Here is a 26379-nt window from a genome sequence, read left to right as displayed (position 1 = left end):
TTTTGGCTTGTTTTACAATATAAATATCTAAAACTCCTTTAAAACAACGTACATTTACTTTAGCAGATCTACTGCAGAAGAAAAAGTTTTTATCTGAGAATGTTGAATATAATATTAAAAATACAAATATTTTAAAATATCTAAAATTTCTTTAAAAAAAGATGCATTCACCTGAGAAGCAGCATATAAGATATTTAGACTTGCTTTTAGAGAACAGAGTTTTAATTTAAGTATATTTTGTGTTTAATGCACTCGCAGAATTATAACCAAGTGAAAAAATACACTTGTATACAAAATACACTTAAGATACATTCTCTTAAAGCAAGTCTAAATATCTTATATGTTGCTTCTCAAGTAAATGTATCTTGTTTTAAGGATTTTTAGACCATTTTAAATGAAAAAAAAAAAAAAAGACAAATACACTTGATACATAGGATTTTTTTGTAGTGACATTGTTACTGAATTAAACATAAGTATTTTTTCCCTTTAATTCAGTGAATGTCATTTAGAGGTATTTTTAAAAGATGATTTTGTCCTCTTTATTGTTAGTAAACACGTTTAATACAACCTTTTACACTACTGGTCAAAAGTTTTGAAAAACTCATTCTATTATTATATATATATTTTCTTCACATTTTAGAATAATAGTAAAGTCATCAAAACTATGGAATAACATAAATGGAACTATGGGAATTATGTTGTAACTAAACAAAATCCAAAATAAATCAAAACTGTGTTATATTTTAGCATCTTCAAAGTAGTCACCCTTTGCCTAGAATTTGCAGACATGTACTCTTGACATTTTCTCAACCAACTTCTTGAGGTATCACCCTGAGATGCTTTTTAAACAGTATTGAAGGAGTTCCCATCTATGTTGGGCACTTATTGGCTGCTTTTCTTTAATATTTGGTCTAAGTTATCAATTTCAAAAACATTTTTTTAATATATATATATATATATATATATATATATATATATATATATATATATATATATATATATATATATATATAATTTTAGTTTTATAATGAAATATATTAATATGGTGGCACAATTATAATTTTGTCTACAAAACTTATTTCAAACATTTAAGCATACGCCTTCAGATCAAAAGATTTTTAAGATCATGAGAAACATTTCAGTCAAGTGTTTCAAAACTTTTGACCGGTAGTGTAAGTTGGGGCACAAGCTGAAAAAGTCGGTTTAGAGCTAATGATTAATCGTTGCAATAATCGCCTGAATAGTCGAATAATCGTTCTAATAATTGTTAGATTAGTTGATTATTAAAATAATCGTTAGTTGCAGCCCTAGTGTGCAGTCAAGTTATTGGACTCATTAAAAAAAAAAAAATTACAATAGGTATGGACACAAATACCAACATGATCAGACAGGAAATCAACATGTTGCTTTCAAAAGTTCATGTACACTGAAATCAACCCAAAATCGCAGAATTACTGACAAGGGTCATCTCCCTTTAGACATTTTTGCATACATTCACTTGTGTTTTCCTTTATCTCTAGAGCTACTAATAGTGCAAGCAACCTTTGAGGCACATGTTTTCATCTCATGGGAACCAGGAAGTGATTGCTTTAACATAAACAATGGTGAGTCGATTCAGAGGTTGCGTTTTTTTATTTTTTTTTTTTCTCTAAGATTACATTTCTCACTTATTGTTTTATTAATACTGAGGATTTGGACATACTGCATTGGCATACTGTTTTTGGCATACTGTATAGTAGGGAAGTATGGATATTTGGATGCGGCGAAAGTGTTAAGTCTGAAAGTACTCTGAAGTCATGAAAACAATAAATGCAACGCAATTGAGACACATTTTTATGAGATGCACTAACTGTAATTTCACTCTGGGGCAGACTCACTAAGACTGAACTGGGCCCTCTAAAAGCGCCGTTTTTTTTGTTTTTTTTTTTTGGTGCAGGCTAACTGCGCTCGTTTAGCACCTGATTCACTAAAGGAATTATGCAGATCAGGTAGTGGCGCAAACACGACCACAAAATCGCATAATTCTGATCTTTTGGTCCGATTCGGAGCGCAATATAGTAGAGAATGCCACAGACCACCGTATTTGACCCACCCTGTCAGGACTGAACAGCATCACTTTGATCCAGACAACTGGATCATCTCTTAAACATGCAGAACGTGTGCTTGATGACACCGCACATCTGGATATATGCCAGGTTATAGCGCTCTTTAATATCTTTTGATTATTTGATTAATTTGTCTACTGCTGAAATGATCGATTGAAAATGTTCACAAACATCTCTTTTTAAATAAAATGAATTTTATCGCCTACATTCATTTGGTGGTGATAGCGAGATGTAAGTTTATAGTTAATTAAGTTAATAGTGAGTTTTGTGAATGAATTAATGAGCCTAATTTACATAGAAAGGAGGTGTGTTTGCGCTGAAATACCTCGCGCATAAGTGCCGCAACTGTTTAGTTAATCTGCCCCTCTGTCTTAAAAACACTTGGCTAAAGACTTGATATAATGGCCAAAAATGTCAAACAGAAGTTTTTGGCTAAAACGTCTGCAAAATTTGGTTGTGACTCCTGAAAATTCTGGTTTTTCTGAAAGTTAAGGTAGTCACTTCTGTTATAGAATGTGGTTGTCACTCTCTTTCACAACCCAACTGTGTATGAGCTTATTTTTTATATATTTACAACTCGAAACAGGAATGACAACTGTATTCTGCTGCTGTGAACAAAGCCAGTGATTCAAAGATGGAGGTTGAGCAGAGATTTGTATAATTGAGCCCAGCCCCTACCAAAAGAGGCTTAGTCCTTCTGACACCCAATATCATAAAATCAATAGTACAAACACATTCATAGACTGTTATATGAGTTTTTGATTGCACTGTAAGATGCAGAAAAAATTAAGCAATGTCTGTAGTTTTTGTTGGATTAATGGAGTTTGCTTTACATGGCGTCTGCCCAGCCCCCTTCATATGAGACCATTGAGACCTCACAAAAATACAGAGAGCCTCTGACTGTCAGAGATAGCGGTAGACCCAAGAGTGAAGGTCTCCCTGGATCTCATGTATGCTCCCTGAGCAAAGCAGATAGCACATTGAAAAAAGACAGCTAGCTTCAGCCTGTTTCAGTTGCCATGTGAAAAACTTGTGTGAAATGTTTATAATTATGAAATGGAATATAATGATTTTATTAATCATGCAATTAATCATGTCCCCAGACTGTAACAAGGAATACTACTACCATCGAAGCAATTTAAGCTGTTTTAAAAATTTTACCACCTGTTTTCAGCAGGGGGCAGTAAACGACACTCAATGTCCTGTAAAGGCAACACACAGCTGTACGGTAGTGATGGGAAAATCGAATCATTTTACTGACTTGGATCTTTGAGTCTCGTTCAGCAAAATGAACAAATCTTTATTCAAGTCATTTCATTCATCTGAGCAGAATTCAATTAAAATGTTACATTTTCAATAGCCAAATCCCCCCCAACATGTCTATTTGCGCAAACTTTGATTATAGTCCCAATAAGGAAAAAATTATAATTCAGCCAAGGCCAAATTATGAGAAACAGATAGATTAGTTCACCTCTGGAATCTGTATACGGCTGTCATGTGACAAAAGAACGAACGACTCGGACCAAAAGAGTTGAAAAGTGAACTAATAATTTCTGTTTCCTCTACAGTGCCTATGCGGTTTTCACGTAACAAATGAACGGTGGTTGCGCAACGTGCATGCACGGTCAACACAAAATGAGCGAATCACTCTCTGAGACTACTCGTTCTTCTGAGTCACATAAAAGATTTGTTTCTCAGTTTCAAACTACGTTTAACTTGAAATAGTGACCTAAAAACGCTGCGTATATGATGCGACACAAGCAAAGTGAGACGCTCCAAAAGCATCCGTTTGATGCAGGTGTACATTGGCGCGTTCTTAGACAAGGCCTTATAATAAATCTATCTTTGACAGATTGATGAGTTCCATTGCAAAATAGATTGCTTTGGACTGTAGGCCAATGATGAGTTTGTTCAATAATATGCTAGAACTCAACGATATATTTCCTTCTAAAACCACTTTCAATTAATTTCATTAAAAATTATAATCGATTGAGAACCTTAATAATAGTATTGTGTTATCATATTGGTATTGGATTTGCAACAGTTGGCAAACAGAGAGTTGTATATTTGGGCGAAGAATTTCCTAACTAGATTAAGAAAGGGTGGAAAGTAAAACAATCTAATACAGTAAAACTTGATTAACTCAACTGACATTTTCTTTTATTTTCCTTAAATGTGTCTCTAAATTGTGGCAATTATGTTATTATGTTAAAAACACTTGCAAGAAAATACACATCTTAAGGAGCTCACAGCACACAATTCAACATAAATAATGATGACTATAATCTGACAGCAGGTACAATGCGACTTGTTCACTCTCAACACACACACACCACATAATTAAACATCACTCAAACAATGTGGTTGAGAGATGCACTCTATTGAAAGAAAAGCAACATATTTTCCATTATTAAAAAGCCAAATAGTTAATTACCCTCTATTGTTGTGCAAAATTAACTGAAGTAAGCTCTGAATGGCACTCATGATTGATATTATAATATTCCCTCAACCTTTACACTGGTGAAGTGGAGTCTTTGCAGGTTATGAGTCTGCTCTTTTTTCACTTCTTTTAGTGTTGTCATAAAGTGAAAGTTCACCCTAAAATGAAAATTATGTTTTCATTCATTTACACTCATGTTGTTCCAAGCAAGTCTTTCCTTCTGTGGAACACAAAAAGTGATGTAGGCAGAATGTCCATCCTCAATCAACATTCATTTTCATTAGATCTTTTTATCTGCACATTGCATATTTATTTATTTTTTCGTAGTCTGTCCCTAACATTCTTCCTTGCACCTCCTTTTGAGTTCCACGGAAGAAATAAAGTGATATGAGTTTGGAATGACATGAGAATGAGTAAATGATGACAACATTTAAATTTTTGGGTGAACTATCCCTTTGACACTTCACCTTCAAATCAAACTGTTTTAATAATGAAATTGCAAAGAGCAGATTTCTCCTTAGACCACCGATAGACCAAAGACTGAGCATTTAAAATCAGCAAAATCCCCTGCCAGCACACAGCGCTTGGCTGTGAGAGGAGATATCTTTAATTCCTGCTTTTAATGTGTGCCCCCACAATGCCCTGCAGGAGAAAGAATGGTTACAGTGGTGAAGGGCTTTTTTAGTATGTTCAGAGGAAGGGAGGAAAAGTGAGGAGATCAGGTGTGACCTGTGATGCCCTTACTACAGACTTTGAGCTATTGTATTTGATTTAATCCAGGGAACACACACACACACACTGCAGCATTTATGTGCCGGAGGACTTGGCTGACATAGAGCAGGATTTTGAAATTTTAAGCCAGTAACATCTTATTTTCTCCCTCTTAGGGGATTAAATTGTTTCCTTATGAGCCTGAGGTAACAGAGAGTTGAAGAAGGGTTGATAAAGAGGAACTGCAGACTGCTGGCATGTAATGCAAAACCTGGAGCATGTACTTACAGATGAATAAAGTGTGACTTGAATCAAAACTTTGTCATCAATGTTTAAGAACGAGTTTCTTAGGTGAACAGTATTTTCCATGAGGGCTTTCATTGATCCAGAGACAAGAAACAGACAGACCTACAGCAGTAATTTTAGTGGTGCTAAGATAAATTTCACTCTTAAATACTAGATTTTTGTTTAACTTATGTTTTTAATGTGGGTGCTTGGCTGTTCAAAATTTGCGGTGAAAATGCTGTGATATTTTGGGTGGTTGCGAGGGCACCACTATGCAGTTGCTAACCCTGCTGGAAAGACCAAGTCTGTTTCTCAATGCTAAGAACTCAGAGAACGGACTTGTGTTCTTGCCAAGCCATCTTGGAAGAACAAACTCGAAGGACAGGAGGATGTAGAACACATCTATTGCAAGCTTTGAAATGTGCTGCCATCTTCATGTTGCGCAATTATCCGTCACAGCACATTTGAAGCCAGTGAGAGAACTACCGGCAATATCACACACCAGTGACAGCATTATTATCATCACACCAGTGAGGTTTCGCAGGACTAGTGAAACGTTGAAAGAATGAAGTCTACTAACAATTGTTTCCTCCATGTTTTATTACTATTTTAAAATGATGCTCAACAAAACAACAAATGTTGACAGAGTTTAACGACTCTCAAGAGCCATCAGACTTTTGCGAGCTTACAGCGTGTAACTCTTGAGGGAATATACAACAATAAATGTCCTTCGTCTGCCACCGTAGAACTGGGTTCTTGTCCACAAGTCAACACCCGACGCATCCTTGATATTCGGCCTGATCAAGAATACATCTGGGTAATTTGATAAATTCTCTGTACTTGCGTTCTTGAGTGTTGGAATTGAACTTCGGCAGTGGATGATGGTGTCAAGCGAGTCCACGAGAACGTAAGAACACAAAAGAATGCACATTGGGAAATAGCCCAACTTAGCCAGCATGCAATACCCGTGCTTGGTTGTTTTCCTTCCTATAATGTAAGTCTAGGTTAACGGATATCACATAGAACCAATATGCTGATCTGACATCGTGGGGGGCTTCAGGATGGGACTCTGGAAAGGTGAAGCTCAGTGTTAAGCATTGGTTTCCTTAATGTGTCCTGAAGTTTGACACTGTAAATCAACAGCCTTCAGATCACCCAGCTTCCCCTCACACACACAACACCACCTGACACCTGGAGAGGAAGCTGTGCTTCCGAGGTGAGTGGGCAGGCGCCATAGGGCATGTGTATGTGTGTTTGAAAAGCAGGATCTCCATTTGACCTTTGATCCTTGAACTATTTCAGACAGGACAGGTGAAAGGGCACCAGCTCATTTATGCTGGATTAAGTTCTGCTGAATCCTAGAAGTTATTGTAATGCGCTCCGGCATATGGATACACCCATCTCTCCAAACCACAAGAACATGCCTGAACTAGTGCGGGATGCAGGGAGTGTGAAAAAATGGAGAGTTGTATCCGCCCCAGCATGAGATGATACAAGCCTGTTCGTATGAGTTCTTTATACACTCCCTCTCTTTAGGCTGCCCTTAATGTTTGTCTTGTTCACGCTGGTTGTAGGTTATTTAAGCTTCTACAGCAAGGCAGCATTGTGTGTCTGTAAAGGTATAAACTACCCCATGCCTTAACCTTGCTCTCTGCCTCCCTACCGTTGTCCATCACACAAGGCTATCCTCCCTGTGTTCCTTAGTTCCAATTTTTTCTCTTTTAATGGAAGGAGGATAATTGGCTGTTTATCTCCTTGAGATCTAGGGCCGGGATCAATTAGATTATTTATTTATTTATTTTATTTATTTATTTTTTTTTTGCCATTTGATGATATTTGATAAACAGTATATACACTGATGAGCCAAAACATTATGACCACCTGCCTGATATGCTGTTGGTCCTTCGTGTGCCGCCAAAACAGCACCAACCTGTTGAGGCATGGACTCTACAAGACCCCTGAAGGTGTCCTGTGGTATCTGGCAGCAAATCCTTCAAGTCCTGTAAGTTGCTAGGTGGAGCCACCGTGGATCGGATTTGTTGGTCCAGCACATCCCACAGATGCTCAGTCAGATTGAGATCTGGGGAATTTGGAGGCCAGGGCAACACCTTGAACTCTTCATCATGTTCCTCAAACCATTCCCGAACAATGTGTGCAGTGTGGCAGAGCACATTATCCTGCTGAAAGAGGCCATCAGGGAATACCATTGCCATGAAGGGGTGTACCTGGTCTGCAATGATGTTTAGGTTGGTGGCATGTGTCAAATTGAAGTCCACATGAATGGCCGGACCCAAGGTTTCCCAGCAGAACATTGCCCAGAGCATCACACTCCCTCCACTGGCTTGTCGTCGTCTTACAGTGCATCCTGGTGCCATCACTTCCCCAGGTAAATGGTGTACACGGCCGTCCACGTGATGTAAAAGAAAACGGGACTCATCGGACCAGGCAACATTCTTCCACTGCTCCAAGGTCCAGTTCTGACACTCACGTGCCCATTGTAGGCGCTTTCAACGGTGGACAGGGGTCATGGGCACTCTGACCAGTCTGCAGCTACACAGCCCCTATACACGGCAGTGTGCAATGCACTGTGTTGTGACACGTTCCTCCTGTAACCTTCATTAACATTTTCTGTGACTTGTGCCACAGTAGACCTTCTGTCGGTTTGGACCAGACAGGATAGCCTTCGTTGCCCTTGCGCATCAAGGAGCCTCGGGTGCCCAACACCCTGTCGCCGGATTTGTGGATTGTCCCTCCTCAGACCACTGTCAGTAGGTACTCACCACTGCTGACCGAGAGCACCCCACAAGCCTTGCCATTTCAGAGATGCTCTGACCCAGTTGTCTGGCCTTAACAATTTGGCCCTTGTCAAAGTCACTCAGGTCTTTACTCCTGCCCATTTTTCCTGCATTCAACACGTTGACTATGAGAACTGATTGTTCGCTTACCATATGATCTACCCAGATGTTGACATGTGGCCTTGTTAGGAGATTATTAAAATTATTTGCTTCACCTGTGAATGATCATAATGTTTTGGCTCATCGGTGTATAAACTCACTCAGCATAAGGTACACTATGGTCCTAATAAAGTGCCCGATGTGGTCTTCTGCTGTTGTAGCCCATCCACCTCGAGGTTCAACGTGTTGTGCATTCTTTGATGCTATTCTGCTCACTACAGTTGTACAGAGTGGTTATCTGAGTTACTGTAACCTTTCTGTCAGCTCAAACCAGTCTTACATTTCTCCTTTGACCTCTCTCATCAACAAGGCATTTCCTTCTGCAGAACTATCATTATTTTTTTTAATTTTTGTTTTGGCACCATTCTGAGTAAACTCTAGAGACTGTTGTGCAAGAAAATCCCAGGAGATCAGCAGTTACAGAAATACTCAAACCAGCCCGTCTGGCACCAGCAGTCATGCCAGATCGAAATCACTGAGATCACATTTGTTCCCCATTTTGATGGTTTATGTGAACATTAACTGAAGCTCCTGACCCATATCTGTATTAATTTATTCATTGCTCTGCAGCCACCTGATTGGCTGATTAGATAATCACATGAATAACTTGGTGCACAGGTGTTCCTAATAAAGTGCTTGAGTGTATATCATGAAATTTATGTTTTTGCTCTATTAACTTTTTTTTTAAACAATATCTTTTTATCAAATAGCTGTTTCCATTGAGATTCAAAATGTTTAATGCCAGAAGTAACATACAGTCAAAATGTTAAAAAAACTAAATAAATAATGAAACTTATCAAAACAACATTTTTATTACTGAAGTAGAGACCCTGTTAAAATATTTGTTGTAATGCTCTTATAAATGTGAAGACAAGGAGGGATCACAAAATTGATAGACGCGCAAATTAGTAAAAAAAAATTACGAAACTTAATGTACACGTACAAAGCACATTACAGTTATCATGATATTTGCAATGTTGCAAAGTTTTATATTGCAAACAAAATTATCACAAATATATTGTAAATACTAGATACTGTATATTGTCCTGCACTACCGCATTAATATTTTATCAGAACTATCTAAGGAGTCACACTTCTCAATATAGGCTTAAATATAAATATCTTTCTCCATCTCTCTCACTAAACTTTTCTCTTTCTCTCTCTCCTGCTAGCTCCATTAGTCTCTACACTTTTTTCATTTTTCAACAAGAGCTCCCCTGGACAGAGAGGCAATTATGCAGCGGTGTGGTGTTATATTTCATTCCATGAGCATCTTTGCATTATACCGTACCATTAGAATTGGCTGCTAACAGCTTCATGCCACCCTAGAGTAAGAGAGGGGGTATGCTAATGGTTTTAGAGAGAAAGGCAGAGAGAGTAGGGGAAATTGGTATCTTTTGGTCAAAGGTGTTTGGGAATGTCACTGTAATGTAATATATTAAAGTTATGATTTTTGTCTTCTAAAGCAAAGGGTAATGGATTTGAGGGCACCAAGACAACACCTTTGTGCTAAGACATCCAGTGTAGGCTCAAATATGTGTTGTCTTTTCAGTGACCTCTGTATGATAAGGAGAGAGCTACAGTTGTGAAGTTGGAACTGGCTGCAATCATTGCTGTAAGCCACAGGAAAAGTTGCAATGTGCTTATCATTCTACATCAGTTTTCTCCAGTGAAACTGAACTGTCAGTAGATAATTAACAGGGGAGCTGGATGTTGTCACAGAAGACATTGGTGTAGTGGTCAAGCCTGCAAACAAAGACACAAGGACAGATGCATCGACTCACAGTCCGGTGCTGAATTACACAGTTACTTTATTTTACGTTTGTATTAATTAAATTTATCAGACACTTTTATACAAAGTGACTTATAAATGAGAATAATACAAGTAGAAGTAGAGGGGCAGTGGTAGCTCAGCGGTTAAGGCTCTGGGTTACTGATCAGAAGGGCGGGGGTTCAAGCCCTAGCACCACCAAGATGCCACTGTTGGGCCCTTGAGCAAGGCCCTTGACCCTATCTGCTCCAGGGGCGCCATATCATGGCTGACCCTGCACTCTGACCCCAGCCTAGCTGGGATATGTGAAAAAGAAGAATTTCACTGTATATGTGCAAATGTATAATGTGTGATAAATAAAGAAAATTATAAAAAAAAAAAAAAAAAATTTATTAATTATTAAAAATTTTTAATTATTATTATTATTAATTATGGTGACCTTGCTGAACTCTGGGCTGATCATTGACTGATTTCTTGCTTATCGCCAACTGATCTTTGGGTGATCTCTGGTGGTTAACTAGCTGATCATTATCAATCTCTGGTTGATCACTGGCAATCTCTTGCTGGTCACTGGTTGATCTCTGGTAGTTTACTAGCTGATCATTGTCAACATATTGCTGATCACTGGCTAAAACCTGCCTGATATCTGGCTGATCACAGGCATTCTCTTGCTGACATCTAGCTTATCACTGGTTGATCTCTGACTTTTTTCTGGTTCATCACTGGCTGATGGTAGTTCACTAGGTGATAGCTGTTAATCTCTTGCTGATCACTGGCAATCTCTTGCTGATCACTGGCTGATGTTTTGCGAATCACTGACCGATGCCAGGTGAATCATTGGCCAATATTTGGTGGGTTACTAGTTGATCACTATCAATCTCTTGCTGATCTCTGGCTAATCACTGGCAATCTCTTGCTGATCACTGGCTGATGTCTGGCTGTTCACTGGTTTATCTCCAGATTTATTCCAGTTGATCACTGGCTGATCTCTGGTTATTCACTAGCTGATCACTATCAATCCCTTGCTGATCTCTGGATGATCACTGGCTGATTTTTGGTTGTTCACTGGCTGAAAACTGACTGATATCTTGCTGATCACCAGCAGATCTCTGACTAGTCTCTGGCTGATCTCTTGCTGATCACTGGCCATATCTTGCTGATTCCAGGCTGTCCCCTTGCTGATCTTTTGTATTCAGATGAGACTGTTGGTTCCTCTCAGCACAGGAGGTCTCACTATTTAACACAATTAGCCTTTTTAGACTAAATTTACCGTAACTTTTAAGCACTTATTACGAGCAAAGCCTGCATAGAAACTGGTACCCTAAACTTTGCAAAAATGCAAATGTGTTTGTTGATTACTATAGTTGTACTGGTAGCTAAAATAATTATTGCAAAATACTAAGTGTGTGAACACAATCTTTTCTCTCCCTTATTTCATAGAAATCCGAGGTGGTCGTGGTCCTAAAGATGGTCCAGTTCGGCAGCTACCTCTATACGACACCCCCTATGAGCCAGAGGAGAATGGAGGACACCTGGATGGAGGCCGGTGTTCTCGTGAGAGCAGACTACCCCAGGACGATGAGAGGCCACCAGAGGAGTACGACCAGCCTTGGGAGTGGAAGAAAGATCGAATATCTAAAGCCTTTGCAGGTTTGGCCCTATAATGTCTTTTATATATGTGTAAGGGCTGTCAATCGATTAACATTTTAGTCAAATTAATTACATGACCTGTCAATTAATTAATCGAAATAATCACAGTTTATCGCATATGAAAAAAGCCCCCCAAATAAAGATACAGATAAATAATTAGGGCTATCATTTCATTAAATTTTTTATTAATTACATGATGTGCTGATTAATTAATACAGTGAATCGCATACCAGTAGGGCTGCACAATTAATTAAAACAAAATCGGAATCCGAATCGCGATATGACCTTGTGTGATTACTAAACCGCAAAGGGCTGTGATTTAATTAAATAAATAAATAGTCTGCTCACACTGCTCTCTTCAAAGTTTTTGTGCTGTTCTGTGCTGTTCTATCCTGTCTGTATTGTTTTAATGAAGTACTCAAGTGTTTCAGTGCGGTTCTGTACTCCACAACTTCATTTCGTGCTCAGTGTCACTGACCACCGTAAAAGCGTGAAGGCACATTCACCTGACATTCATCTCACCATCACCAGAGAAGTGGTATGTTATGTACTGTGTTTATGCAATTTGTTATGATTTGACTTAATTTCAACTAACCTAACCCTAAGGCCAAAGAAATATCCTATAATCCACAAGGTGAAGTTTTAATAAACTGAAATATATATCTTCTATACAAGTTATTATTAACAGTAATTCATTAACAGTAATTAAACAATTTACAGATTCATACAAAACATAGCCTAAATGTATTAAAATACACAGAACTAAGAATATTTTAAGAGGAAAATGCCAATATTAGCATTTCTCAATTGTATTCATTTAAATTATATTTAAGCAGCAGGATACATGCACATATTATTTGGAGTCCTCCATGTGTGTTTTGTGGTATTAATTTGAATGATTAATTGATCAATAATAATGATGATGATAATTATAGTAATAATCGATGTAATATTATAATATTACAATAATATAATATTCTAGTTGACTGGGTTTCAAAAAATGAGGATGAATAGTGGGCTGAGACCCTATCACAAAGTGAACAAAAACAGGTACACAGTGTACAGGTACAATGTGAATATGAAGAAGACAGTGCTGTTTTTTTTTTTTTTTTCCTCTTCATTTCACGGTTTTATTTATTAATTTGTTTGTGGCTGAAAAAGGTCAGACTTTGGTTCTTTTTAAGAAGACTCAAGTGTGAACCTTCAAAGGGTGGCCTAAGTCTAAGAACATGGGCAAAACATTACCAAAGTTTGGTCAAAAGTAATCACAATTTTTTTTTTTTCATATTGCAGTTCAAATCACAATCGCAATATTTTTCAAAATAGTCGCAATATGATGGATAATTTTTGCCCAAATCATGCAGCCCTACATACCAATATTTACAGTAAAAAGGCCCCCAAATAAAGGTAATGTAAAATAATTAAATAATTATAAATGTAATATATAGGCCTAATACATTTTATAATTTAAATATTTCATATGCATCACATCATATTTTGGCAGCAGACAAATAAAGCATTTAGACAATACAAAAAGTGGCAATATTGTTTGTTTCATTTCAATATCATTGAACATACCCTTATTATACTCTTTGCTCTATTTTTAATTGTTGGTCTATGTACTCACGCACAAGATGGAATTTTTGGAGCATCTCACTAGTTTTCAGTACTTCTAGTCATAAGTGTTGTGTTTTTAGGATGCTGTGTTAAGTTAAACTTAGTTTGAAACTTTGAAAAACGTGTCTTGATAATTGCTCCGATGGCAGGAACATTGCTTTTTACGGAATTTACGTACAGGTTGGGGGCATGATTAATTGCTTTCATGTTTTTAACATGTTATTTTTCATATAAATATTTAGGGATGCACCGATCCGATACCTGGATCGGTATCGGCTCCGATACAGAAGCTTTTAGACGGATCGTGTATCGGTCCGACGAGCCCGATCCAAATCCGATACTGTGTGTTAGTCATGTTCGTTACGGTCAAGCTCCAAAAATGACATAAAAGAACCATAAAAACACCATTTAAGCAGTTCATATGACTCGTGCATTTTATTCAAAGCCACTTGAAGATGTGCGATAGCTCTGTGAATCACAAAAGGCTGTGTTTAATAAGTAAATATATAGTATGTGCAGCGCCAGCGCGTTAGTGAATGGTGCTGCTCTGTTGACACAAACTCATGTACAGGATGGTGATGCACTTGTGGCTATTTTTAGCCTTCAAAGCGGTGCGCAATATTTGAGCGCTACTCAAGAACAGCATCTCAGATGTAGATGCTCAATAGTTCGGTTCACTTATAATATGCATTTAGAACGGCACCGGAGGAGCATTTTACCAGAATTTGAATAAGAAGCGAATTAAACTACTGTGAACTTGCCTACTAACAGACACATACAGGACTTCCTGGAGAGTTCAGAATGTCAAAATAAAAGCGTGAGGGTGTAAAAAGTTCACGATTTAAATATATTACTGTTGTATTTCAAATTAAAATTAAAAGTCAATAATAATAATATTAATAACAATTTATTATTATTATTATTATTATTATTATTATTATTGTCATCATTAGTATTTGTTTACAATTATAACAATATTGAAGTTGAATGGTTTCAAAAAATAACTGTGTGAATGAAAAGTGGACTGATGTCTTGCATCTAAATTGAACAAAAATGAGATTTGAATCCTTTAAAGTCCAGATGCAAGCTGAAACATTTTCTTTTCTACTTGAAGACTGGAATTACTGTTAATTTTGCTGCTACTGTATCCAGTATTCTAGTTAATAATAAAGTGTTTGTTAATAAGCTATACATTTATATTGAAATAATGTGTAGTTAGAGGTTTGTGTTTCTTTACATATTAAAGAGTACTTCCAATTAGGTCCACACCGTAATGTAAAGATATTCTAAACTGATTATGCAAAGAACAATACTGGTATCGGCTTGGGATCGGTATCAGCCGATACTGAGATTTCTGATATCAGAATCAGATCGGAAGAGAAAAAGTGGTATCGGTGCATCCCTATAAATAATTGCACTAAATTAACAGGTTAGATTGACAGCCCTAATATGTGTGATATTTGCCTACATGCTTTTTTTAGCGGTTTACAGTACACTGAGTGATTAAGAAATAATGAACAGTCATTTTAATTTAGATGTACAACTTCTGTTATAAGTTTCACAAATTCACAAATATAACAAGTCATGTGCCTGGTACTGTAGCAGTGGGTTGCCAGTGGTGGTGGGCAGTGGTGTGGAGTAACTAACTAATAGTAGCGGCGCTACTAACTTGCCAGTAGCTAAGCTGTTTTCAAAACTCTGTAGCTTTCCAGTAACAAGGTACTTTTTCTAATGTGTAGTGGGTGTAACTTGACAAAAGGCTACATTGCAAGTTTTTATGTCACATTGTATTGTATTGTACACATGGTATTCTACAACCAGACAAACTGAATAATCACACACTCTCAAAAAATGTCCCAAAACACGCTCTCCTAAAATGTCCTTTCTCTTGTCGGTAACATTGGGAAGTCTGATTCATTTTGGTGAATCAGTTTGTTTGGATGATTCATGTAAATTAACTGCTTAAAAAATCTATTCATTTGAGTCTCTGCACAGCATTTTTTTTAGCTCAATAAAACACAATATAAACATTCATATCAAAATAGATAATACAAAATAAAACAGAATACCAAAATAGATTAATCAGTAAAAGCTTTCCTGAAACAATATGTTTTAAGATAAGATTTAAATACGTTCAGTGAACTTAATAAAATTAAGGAAAACTGTTCCACGCAATTAAATGTTTTTATTGATTGATTTATTTATTTATTTATCAAAAACTAGTTTATTTGAATTAAATTGATAAATTCTTGTTATACCATCCTGAATTCATTTAGCCACATCTACTAGATAACAATTTGTCAAAGTCCTCATTCTCATTTTAATTACGTTAAATTATGGCCAAAAATGTTTTTGTCAAACATTTGATGTTGTAAATGCAATAAGCTGTGAGCTTGTATTCTCAGGAATGGAGTACGACATCATGCCGATGAGTTTTGAATCAAGCTTTCCAACCAGCCATGCAGGTTCCTTAACATCCAACACACAAACGGTGATAGTGACACACAAAAAAAAACAAAAAAAACTTTTTTTTTTTGGGGAAGAGAAGCACTCACATGACACAAAACCCAAAGTTGCAACAAACACAACACCGCCAGTGCAAATACTGCAATAAATAGCAAATATTAAGGCATTAATTTGCAGTTTTTACTCATGCTGCAGTTCATGTTGGGAACTTGACATCACATGTCCATCTGATAATGGCCAATGACAATTATTGAAGTTGTCCTAACACAAATGGTTTGAGTGAATTTCCATTTTACAAATAAAATTGATTGCACACAATAAAAATTAAGTTGTGATAAAAATAAAATAACTAAATAAAGAATTGTGTTGCATTGGCTCATTTTAAGTAACTAAATTCAACAAAGAGCAACAATTAATTTTTTGAGTGTATGCTAAGTGTTTGTGCGTCTCTAATATCAACTTGTAGCGAGTTCCACAATTGTGGATCATAAGAAGAAAAAGCCCTGTCACCCATAGAGTGTAAACGAGTCATTTTGGGGTTAAATTAATTAAAAGATTTATAGTTTTATTAGTGTAAATTCTGTACAACGCTTAAAGCTGTAACATAAATTAGATTCTTATTGTTTTGGGCCAGGTAAATTAAGCTGCTATATCCCCCCCACCCCCCAGAAATTGCTTCAATGTAGTAGTTACTTTTAACTAATGACTTTTTTTAAAGGGTAGCTTGATTGTAGTTTAATTACTTTAGTTATGAGTAGCTTGTAGATTGGCAAAAAGTTTCAGTAGTAGCTCTCCTAACACTGGTGATGGGGTCACACTTTAGGGAATTATGGCTGAAGCATTTCCCTTGCAGTAAACGTTTTGAATGTGTAAATAAGTACATTTTAAAATGCACACTCTAGATGACCTCAGCAGTTACAGTATCCACCTATTCAAGATGAATGCTTTTTTTTTGCTCAACATGTCTCTCTCTGAATGCTAAATACTTTGTTCCTCAGTTATGACATTGGGAACAGCTCGTTCCCATTTCCTAACTCTCCTGGTGGCCTACTTTTGGCTGCAAACGGACATCCTTTTTGTAAATATATGTGTGTGTGTGTGTGTGTGTGTACTGAATGCTTTCTCTTTCCTACATGCAAATCTATCTGGAGGTGTCAACAGAGGGAATTGTCTATGTCTGTCACTTTGCAGGGTGAGAGTAGGTGCCGCAGGTGTCATTAGTATATTTGTGTGTGTTTGTGTGAGTGTGTCATCCTTTGCTGAAAGTTAACTTGGTGTGGCACAAGAACTCATGGCTAACTCAGGCATAACTAAACATGGCTGTTCAAAAAGAGTTGTTTTTACCATAAATAGAATTAAAATAAAATAAATGTACGGAATAAATCCTTGCATTGATTTTTCTTCAGTACATGACCATTTTAAGTTAAGTTTTCTTCTTGGTTTTAAATTCTTGAAAGGTGTTTCCTTCTTTCCTTTCCCTATTTTGTTTCTTGTTTGTCCCTGGGACAGCACTACTTTGTTATGACTGCATTAGTAATGAGGACTCAACCAGAGGAGCAACCAGAATAGATGCCAACATCTCTAGATCCCCTAAAGGTACTGTGGCAGAAGGGCTGGTTCTCTTCCTATCTATGCTTGAATGTATAAATGTATTATCTTCATTGAAGTGTTTTACTTTTTTACAGCTTACAGTGCATCTCTCATTGGTTGGGGAAAATGATGCACCATGCACCAGACTCGCACCATTTGTTGAGCCAATGTTACTGTCTGGCCAGGATGCTCAAACAAACGATGCAATGTTTTGAAAGCGCCACTGTGTTTTCATTTTTGGGGAATCAACTTACCAATGACTTATCTTGCATATTAAACTAGGATATGAGAAGTAGTATTTTAGAATTTGAACATAAAAATAAATAAACTAATAAATTAATTAAATTGCATACTTCAGCTTTACAGCAATATTCCAGGTTAAATACAACTTAAGCTCTATCGACCCCATCTGTGACATGCTGTCAGTAATTAGCAACCAATGCAAATTCCACTGATAGGAAGTTTATCTACCTAATTCCACCTCAAAAGGACAAATTTGGCAAGGGATCTCAAATTTTGTTGATGGTAGTGGCCGATCAATATTGTTTTTCAATGCTGATATCTAAAGAGCACAGTAGCTGATGGTCAGTTTAATGACAGCGATTTAGAGCACAACATTTCTGAAATGAAAAGGACTGAAATGAAAGGAACAATTACACTCACTGAGCACTTTATTAGTAACACTATGGTCCTAATAAAGTACCTGACGTGGTCTTCTACTGTTGTAGCCCATCCGCCTCAAGGTTCGATGTGTTGTGCATTCTGAGATCCTATTCTGCTCACTACAATTGTACAGAGTGGTTATCCGAGTTCCCTAGCCTTTCTGTCAGCTCGAACCAGTCTGGCCATTCTCCATTGACCTCTCTCATCAACAAGGCGTTTCTGTCTGCAGAACTGCCGCTCAGTGTTTTTTGTTTTTGGCACCATTCTGAGTAAACTCTAGAGACTGTTGTGTATGAAAAACGGTCGAAATCACTGAGATCAAATGTTTCCCCATTATGATGGTTGAAGTGAACATTAACTGAATCTCCTGAACTGATTGAATGCATTGCACTACTGCCACATGATTGGCTTATTAGATAATTGTATGCATAATTATGTGTAAAGGTGTTCCTAATAAAGTGCTAATTGTGTGTATTTTACATACTACAGTATTAACTAAAACATCATAACGTAAAAAATTTAAAACAGAAATTTAGTATCCATTAACAAGACTGTTGGTAGATTTTGTAAATGACTCAAAGGGGAACAACTTCTTTTATCGGCCAAGTGGACTAATCACAAAATGGCGAATATATAAATCAATCTATCACTAGTTGATAGAGCTCAAATTGTATTTTAATCATGGAATATTCCTTTAAAAGAATATTCTGGGTTGAATACAAGTTAAGCTTAATCGACAGCATTTGTGGCATAATGTCGATTACCACAAAAAATTATTTTGACTCTTTCCTCCTTTTCCTTAAAGTAGAAGTGAATTCGGCCAGTTTTTGGAGGGTTTAAATGCAGAAATGTGAAGTTTATAATTTTATTGAATTACTTTCATTATTCTATTAAAATTTGTGTATTATTTGAACTGTAAAGTTTTTATGGTCATTTTAGAGTTTATGGCGAAAATTGGATATAACTAACACAGATAAGGTTATTAAGCAGTTTTATCACACTAAAATCATGCTGACATGCGTATTGTTTACATCTTTTAGCTATACTTTTTAAACATATTTTATAATTTACTGACTGGCCCCATTCACTTCCAATGTGTCTCACTGTAACCCAGAGTTTTGCATTTTCTAAAACAATTCGAAATGTATTTGTTTGGTAATCAACCTTGTCACAAGTTCTGTCAATCTGTCAAGCATAATTTGTACTGAACCCGAATATTCCTTTAAGTGTTCTATGCATTAATATTAGATGTGTGTGAGTTTGCAGCCTGTATTTGAACTGTTATAATCACATACTTTAATTCATTTCACTATGAGGCTCACAGCAGATATTTTCTCTTTTTGAGGAGATATCAAAGTGCTTTGTTGTCAATCAGACAGACACATCTTTGAAAGACTGAATTATTTCTTACAAGTCTTTGTCCTACTTTTTTGATGGCTTATTCCCCTCACCGATGTGCTAGTTTTCTATATTGATAAAGCCTGCTTTGATGCTTTGTTCCTGTTAGGAAGAAGAGCAATCGGAAATCAGTCAGAAGGCATCTGGCTTGCCACCAGATCCTTGCAGAAGTAACATAACCTTCCCTTGGACCTGTTAATACTCTTAAATTTTTTTCAAAAACAATTCTTCAAGGAACTTAAAACATTGTAGAAAACCTTTGAGAGCTTGGCTCAATGGCCTGCTGCTATAATCAAGACTCAAGCCCTGATTTCCACAGGTAGAAAGGTCATTCTAAGGCCATGACATCAGAAAATTGCTGTGGGCTTTACACTCATTAGTGTCTTTCTGTAAATGAAGGCTTTGTGTTATCATCAGTTGGGCATACAGCGCTTAAGGGAGAGGACTTTACCCTCCACAGGTTTTGGATGAATCTGGGTCACTGTCTGTTGAAGACGTTTACATTATATTTGCATTTTGCTAGTTTTCATTATTGCATGAATAATGTAATATTCACAGCTTGTATTTCTAGTCCTCCATGTCCTGCCATTTTTTGCATGCTAGGATTTGTCTTATTTACATACTGAGTTTGTCTGTCAGCTTGTAAAATGCAAATACTTGATTAGGATAAATGCACTTGGTTGCGAAGCTGAGGTGACTGCAAGAGACGCAGACCAAGTGGAGAAAATATTGCACTTAGCATAAATAAGTGTTTTAGTTATTACTGAGCACTGTGGTTCATATAAGTTTTTATTTCATGAATCTTCGTTTGGTCTAATGAAATGTACAACATCAACACCAATGTCATGTGCTGCAGTAGATTTGATTAGCTGCAATGCTTATAACTTGTGCTATTTATTTACCGCTGGGTTAATCCACTTTCGCTGTGTGTGTGTGTGTGGGGGGGGGGGGGGGGGGAGTATATTCACTCATGGATTTATCAATGAGCTGTTTTCAGTTGGATGCAGATTTGTGTTAGTGTAGGTCACTGCAGGGTTATGCACTTGCATGCCACCTAATTAGTCATCTGGTTATCTCACCTCTCTTCACACACAAACACACACACACACACATCAACACACCAGATATAGGCATAAGGTGATTGATGAGCTAAGTGTAAATGCAAGGGCACATTAAAGAATGAGTGTGTAGTACATGCTTGTCTATAAAGATAAACCCACAGGGTGAAACCAAAATGCACACATACAGAATTGTCAATAAAGCTCCTTTCCCTTTCAGAGTGTCACTTTACATAGTTTGACTCTTTGCTGGGAAAATCCAACAAAATGCAAAAGTAAAATGCTGATCAATATAGAGTAGCCCTCAAAAATAATTAAACATTGAAGTCACACTTACACTGGTGGCCAGAAGTTTGGAATAATGTACATATTTTGCTCTTATGGAAAGAAATTACCAAAGTGGCATTCAACTGATCACAATGTATAGTCAGGACATTAATAACGTGAAACATTACTATTACAATTGTAACATTTTTTTTCAGAACATCTTAAACTACTTCAAATAGTTCTCATCAAAAAATCCTCCACATGCAGCAATGACAGCTTTGCAGTTCCTTGGTATTCTAGCTGTCAGTTTGTCCAGATACTCAGGTGACATTTCACCCCACTCTTCCTGTAGCACTTGCCATTGATGTGGCTGTTTTGTTGGGCACTTCTCACGCACCTTACAGTCTAGCTGATCCCACAGAAGCTCAATGGGGTTAAGATCCATAACACACTTTTTCAGTTATCTGTTGTCCAATGTCTGTGTTTCATTGCCCATTCTAACCTTTTTTTTTTTTTTCCTGTTTCAAAAGTGGCTTTTTCTTTGCAATTCTTCTCATAAGGCCTGCACCCCTGAGTCTTCTCTTTACTGTTGTACATGAAACTGGTGTTGAGCAGGTAGAATTCAATGAAGCTGTCAGCTGAGGACATGAGAGGTGTCTGTTTCTCAAACTAGAGACTCTGATGTACTTATCCTCTTGTTTAGTTGTACATCTGGCCTTCCACATCTCTTTCTGTCCTTGTAAGAGCCAGTTGTCCTTGTCTTTGAAGACTGTAGTGTACACCTTTGTATGAAGTCTTCAGTCTTTGGGCAATTTCAAGCATTGTATAGCCTTCATTCCTCAAAACAATGATTGAATGATGAGTTTCTAGAGAAAGCTGTTTCTTTTTTGCCATTTTAATATTGACCTTAAGACATGCCAGTCTATTGCACAGTATTCAACTGTGTTGAAACAAATTAGCAATTTAGCATGATTACTCAAGGATAAGGTGTTGGAGTGATGGCTGCTGGAAATGGAGCCTGTCTAGATTTGATCAAAAATGACTTTTTTCAGGGCCTGGGTAGCTCAGCGAGTATTGACGCCGACTACCAACCCTAGAGTCGCGAGTTCGAACGAGCCACGTGATAAGATGTGTGGATTGACTGTCTCAGAAGCGGAGGCAACTGAGACTTGTCTTCCGCCTCCTGGATTGAGGTGAGTAACCGCTCCACCACAAGGACCTACTAAGTAGTGGGAATTGGGCATTCAAAATTGGGAGGAAAAAAAAAAATGACTTTTTTCAAATAGTGATGGTGCTGTTTTTTACATCAGTAATGTCCTGACTATACTTTGTGATCAGTTGAATGCCACTTTGGTGAATTAAAATACAAATTTAAAAACTTTTGGCCGCCAGTGTAAAAAATAATGTTATCGCATTAGATAACAAAATAGTAAATGAAGTGGCATCTGCAAACAAATGAAACTAGAGCTTGATAAATGATAAAGGTGATTTTTAGTGAATTTATGAAGGCTGTTCCCCGCAAGTTCACACAGATGTCTTTGTAGATCTATTGTTTTATCATCTGAAATCCCAGGAGATCAGCAGTTACAGAAATACTCAGACAAGCCCATCTAGCACCAACAATCATGCCATGGTCAAAATCACTGAGATCACATTTTTCCCCATTCTGATGGTTGGTGTGAACATTAACTGAAGTTCCTGACCTGTATATACATGATTTTAGGTATTGCACTGTTGCCATACGATTGGCTCATTAGATAGTCACATGAATAAGTAGGTATACAGGTGTTCCTAATTAAGTGCTCATTGAGTGTATAGGCTAAATATATAGTCATAATCAGTTATCTACCAATCATTCATAAAATGACAGACATGAATTTGTATTCATGTCTGGTTTTGAAACATTCTGAAAATTCTGCATCTAGAGCACATCATTGATGTGTGATTAGTGGGAAGGTCAGTGTTTGGAGGTTCATGGGGTTATTTAGTCACTGAACATTTTCTCTCAGTGAGTTCTTGGTGTCTGATGCTTCCCTCTCTCCGTCAGAAGAGAGTCATTCTTATACCACTGCTGTGGTGTGATAACAGGCTTCTGTCATGGAATTCTCACACACACATACACACACACAGCAGATCAAATGGTGCTGTCACAGGGCTTAAAGCTGCCACTTCAGAGGCAAAGATTCCAGAGGGCTTATCTTCATACACACACATGCACATTTATGACCCCTGTGCCACCCCACACCCATTAAAGTCAAAGAGCACACACACTGTATACAAACACATAGGCTATTCCCACACCAACTTCTGTAGAGCCCTCAGAACGATTCATATCCACAAACTAGTGCTTGCACTGACTAGTCAATTAGTTCTGCCACTAGTCAATGTGTTGAATTTGAATCGACTAGTTGTGGACTACATGAGTTCAGTTTCACTGGTGTTGCACAGTTTATGTTTAGTAATTTGCATAATGTAAACATTCACTTGCCGACTAGTCGACTACTTTTCTGGAGAATGTGCTGACTAATAAAAATGCAACCTAGTCTCTTAGAATGAACTTTACTATAACAAAATATTTGCAGAAATTTGTTTTACGTGCTGCTCTACATTCTATTCTACATTTTGTTGCAGTTTCCTGGTAAAATTAATACTAGAGGCAACTGTGCATTTTATTCACTTTCAAACATCACGGGTACAACTGTATAGCTGTTTAGGACTTTATAAACGTATTTTTTGCTCTATTAATCACACCCTACTTTGTTATTATATCAAAAGTGTTTCACTCTAATGCATCATTTGAAAAACAATACATTTTAATGTTTGTATTACAGACCCACCAACATTTACACACTTACTCCAGTGTGATTGTCTTATGCTGTAGCTCACCTCATAGTGTGTTAAATTTTGGACTTGGAAACAGAGTTTCAAACCCATCCAAGGACACTCAATGTGAAAGTGAAGCGAAAGTTCTATTGAAGCGACATGTGGTTGCTTCAGTAAATGTGCTTTTCATGTCGAATTTGCTTTTAAAACACTATCAGTTAGGTTTAGGCATAGGCCAAGGGTAAGGATGTATGTTTTGTTCACCTCTCATGTATCCTTTAAGACACTATTGGTTAAGTTTAGGTTAAAGTTTTAGGTTAGGGAGCAAAGTTTTACTCATTAAAACATCAATCTAATATTCGTCTTAAAATCTTGTCCGATTACAACATTGTTTCACTCGATTTTGGCACCACCCACTGGACATTTCACTGGTAAACTGCAAGCTAACATGTAATGAAGCATGTCATTTTGGTTTGCAAAAATGTTGCAGCTGTCACATAAATTTCAGGAGACCAGGCTGTAAAAATGAGTAGTCGTGCAAATTCTACCCCTCACACACATAAATCCACACATTCCTCACCTGGCTCAATCCCTTTATATCTCTTCCATCAGATTGTATCCAGCAGTGTGGAGAAATCTGTTCGGAGTTTTCTCTCTGCGGTCAAACAATTTCTCTCAAACAGCTAGCACAAAATTTTCTGACTTATCACAGATGGCAGCTGTAAAATGTCACAGAAACTGATGTGAGCTGTTCGAAAAGGTGCTTAGCTTTTCTAATTGTGCCTAAGGCGTAGGAAACACACTTTACATTTCCACTGCTCAATGTATAATTGCCTCACACCCTCATGTTTTGAATACGCATGCAATTTGCAGACAGCGGTAACCAGAACCTGATCAAGAGGCTCCTTAACAGAACGATTGCTTTGCTGAGTCACATATAGCTTGTGAATTCAGTGTGACTGACTGCTTCATTAGGAAACCTTGGCAGACATCTTCCTGAAGATGAGTAGACAATTGAGGATGTTATTGAGTCAGTGCAACATCTATGCAAATGGTTGATGCTATTTTCGAGACTGCTTAGAATTGCTAAGAGAGAGATTTGAGACCAGCAATGCATCTTTACAGATGCAGCAAAATGATCAGTGTTGTCAAATACTATTATCTCTAACTTTGTCTCTCATGTCATCCCGGCAAAACAGCTCATGCTTCAGTATATCAAGCGTGTAAGCGTTAAGAGAGTGTAATATTTGTGTCCTATCGTACAATCTTTTTGGATGGTTCACACTTCTTCAGAATGCACAGCTTCATGCCTAAAGCTTGATTATGTCTAAAATGTGTATTTGTTTTATTTTTATTTGTATTTTATTTATTTTTTTACTTGAGCTCTTAATTAGGTCATCATCAAGAATAAACGGAAGTGTGAAATGGAATCTATTACTTTTGCCGTTTACATAAGCACAGTTCTGGAATAGCCAACCGCTCAGCTGAAAGATTGCTTTCAAATCTGGATTCTGGAACATGAGATAAAATCCTGCCTGACTGAGTGACTTAAGCCCAAGGGAACTCTGGGAAATTGAGGCAGGTTTTTTGTGCAGAATGTTCCCCTAAATTTGGTTCAGGCTGGTTCAAGGAAAGGACAAGGAATAGACTCACTGGGTAGCGCTAACTCGTCAACTCAGAGCTGTGCCAGATTGGAGAACTCAGCCAAAGTTCAAACTGTGACTGAGAGTGTGTGTTTATGTGTGTATCTCTGTCATTGTGCATATATATATAGAGAGAGAGAGAGGCTTGTGCTTGCAGTATTGAAGCACTTCTCCCAGTTTTATTGAATTGGCTATTATATGTTGACTGCGGGCTGCAAGTCTTGGATAGTAATTTGGTAAAATTAGCTATGAGAGAGTGCATAAGCATGTCTAACAAAGGAGCAGTGTGCCAGTGGTGTTGTAATGGGTGTTATTGTGTCTTAGCAATCATAAAAGCATTTATTTTTGAGAGTTAATCTCCAAAGCCAAATGATGCTCCAGAGTTTGCATGATCCCGCTGTTCCTACTTCTTGCATTTGAAGGTGTTTTAACTCTTGCGTCTAGAGATGCACAAATGTATCGGCCAAACGTCAGTATTAAAAGCAATTATTTGCACTATCCAACATTGGCCAGATGTTTAGAAACAGCTGATGATCAGGGCCGACTATTTCTTGTCAAAAGGGGGCAGAAAAATGTGTTGGTCAATTGGCCTACAACTCGTGCTGTGTGTGAAAGAAAATGTCTTGTGTGGAAATACTTTAAATTAGGTGACAGTGACAACAGAGTTGCAATTTGTAAGCTTTGCACTGCTAGAAATTCACAAGGTGGAACTGCCATTATAACTTAACACAACTAATTTAATTACCTTAAAGCTCGACACAGCAAGGAATATGATGAGTTTGTTAAAGCTAAAGTGGAGGCTTCTTCAGATAAAAAGAGACCAGCTTTATTATGCATAATTAAGTTAATGTTAGTTAAGAACATTCAGTTAGCTGACTGATACTGCAGTGGTATTGGACTACTGACAGTTATCGGTGTGCATGCAGCATCACATAAAA

General features: G+C 37.2%; 1 protein-coding gene across 6 annotated transcripts in view; it reads left to right on the top strand.

Moving 5' to 3' along the window:
• LOC127455805 (SH2 domain-containing adapter protein F-like) overlaps nucleotides 1-26379 on the top strand; it is a 212181-nt gene that overhangs the window by 135969 nt on the left and 49833 nt on the right. For 4 of the 6 annotated variants that reach the window (XM_051723944.1, XM_051723943.1, XM_051723945.1 and 1 more), the window contains exon 3: nucleotides 11707-11916. In XM_051723944.1, coding sequence (XP_051579904.1) covers nucleotides 11707-11916 — 210 coding nt within the window. Of the gene's footprint in view, nucleotides 1-11706; nucleotides 11917-17508; nucleotides 17596-26379 lie in introns of all 6 variants that reach the window. The other 2 variants (XM_051723942.1, XM_051723946.1) reach the window with 1 other exon arrangement.

This window comes from Myxocyprinus asiaticus, chromosome 18 (assembly GCF_019703515.2).
Source record: "Myxocyprinus asiaticus isolate MX2 ecotype Aquarium Trade chromosome 18, UBuf_Myxa_2, whole genome shotgun sequence".
NCBI lineage: Eukaryota > Metazoa > Chordata > Actinopteri > Cypriniformes > Catostomidae > Myxocyprinus > Myxocyprinus asiaticus.
The sequence above is the reverse complement of the archived record's forward strand: the minus strand, read 5'-3'. Positions and strand labels throughout refer to the sequence as shown.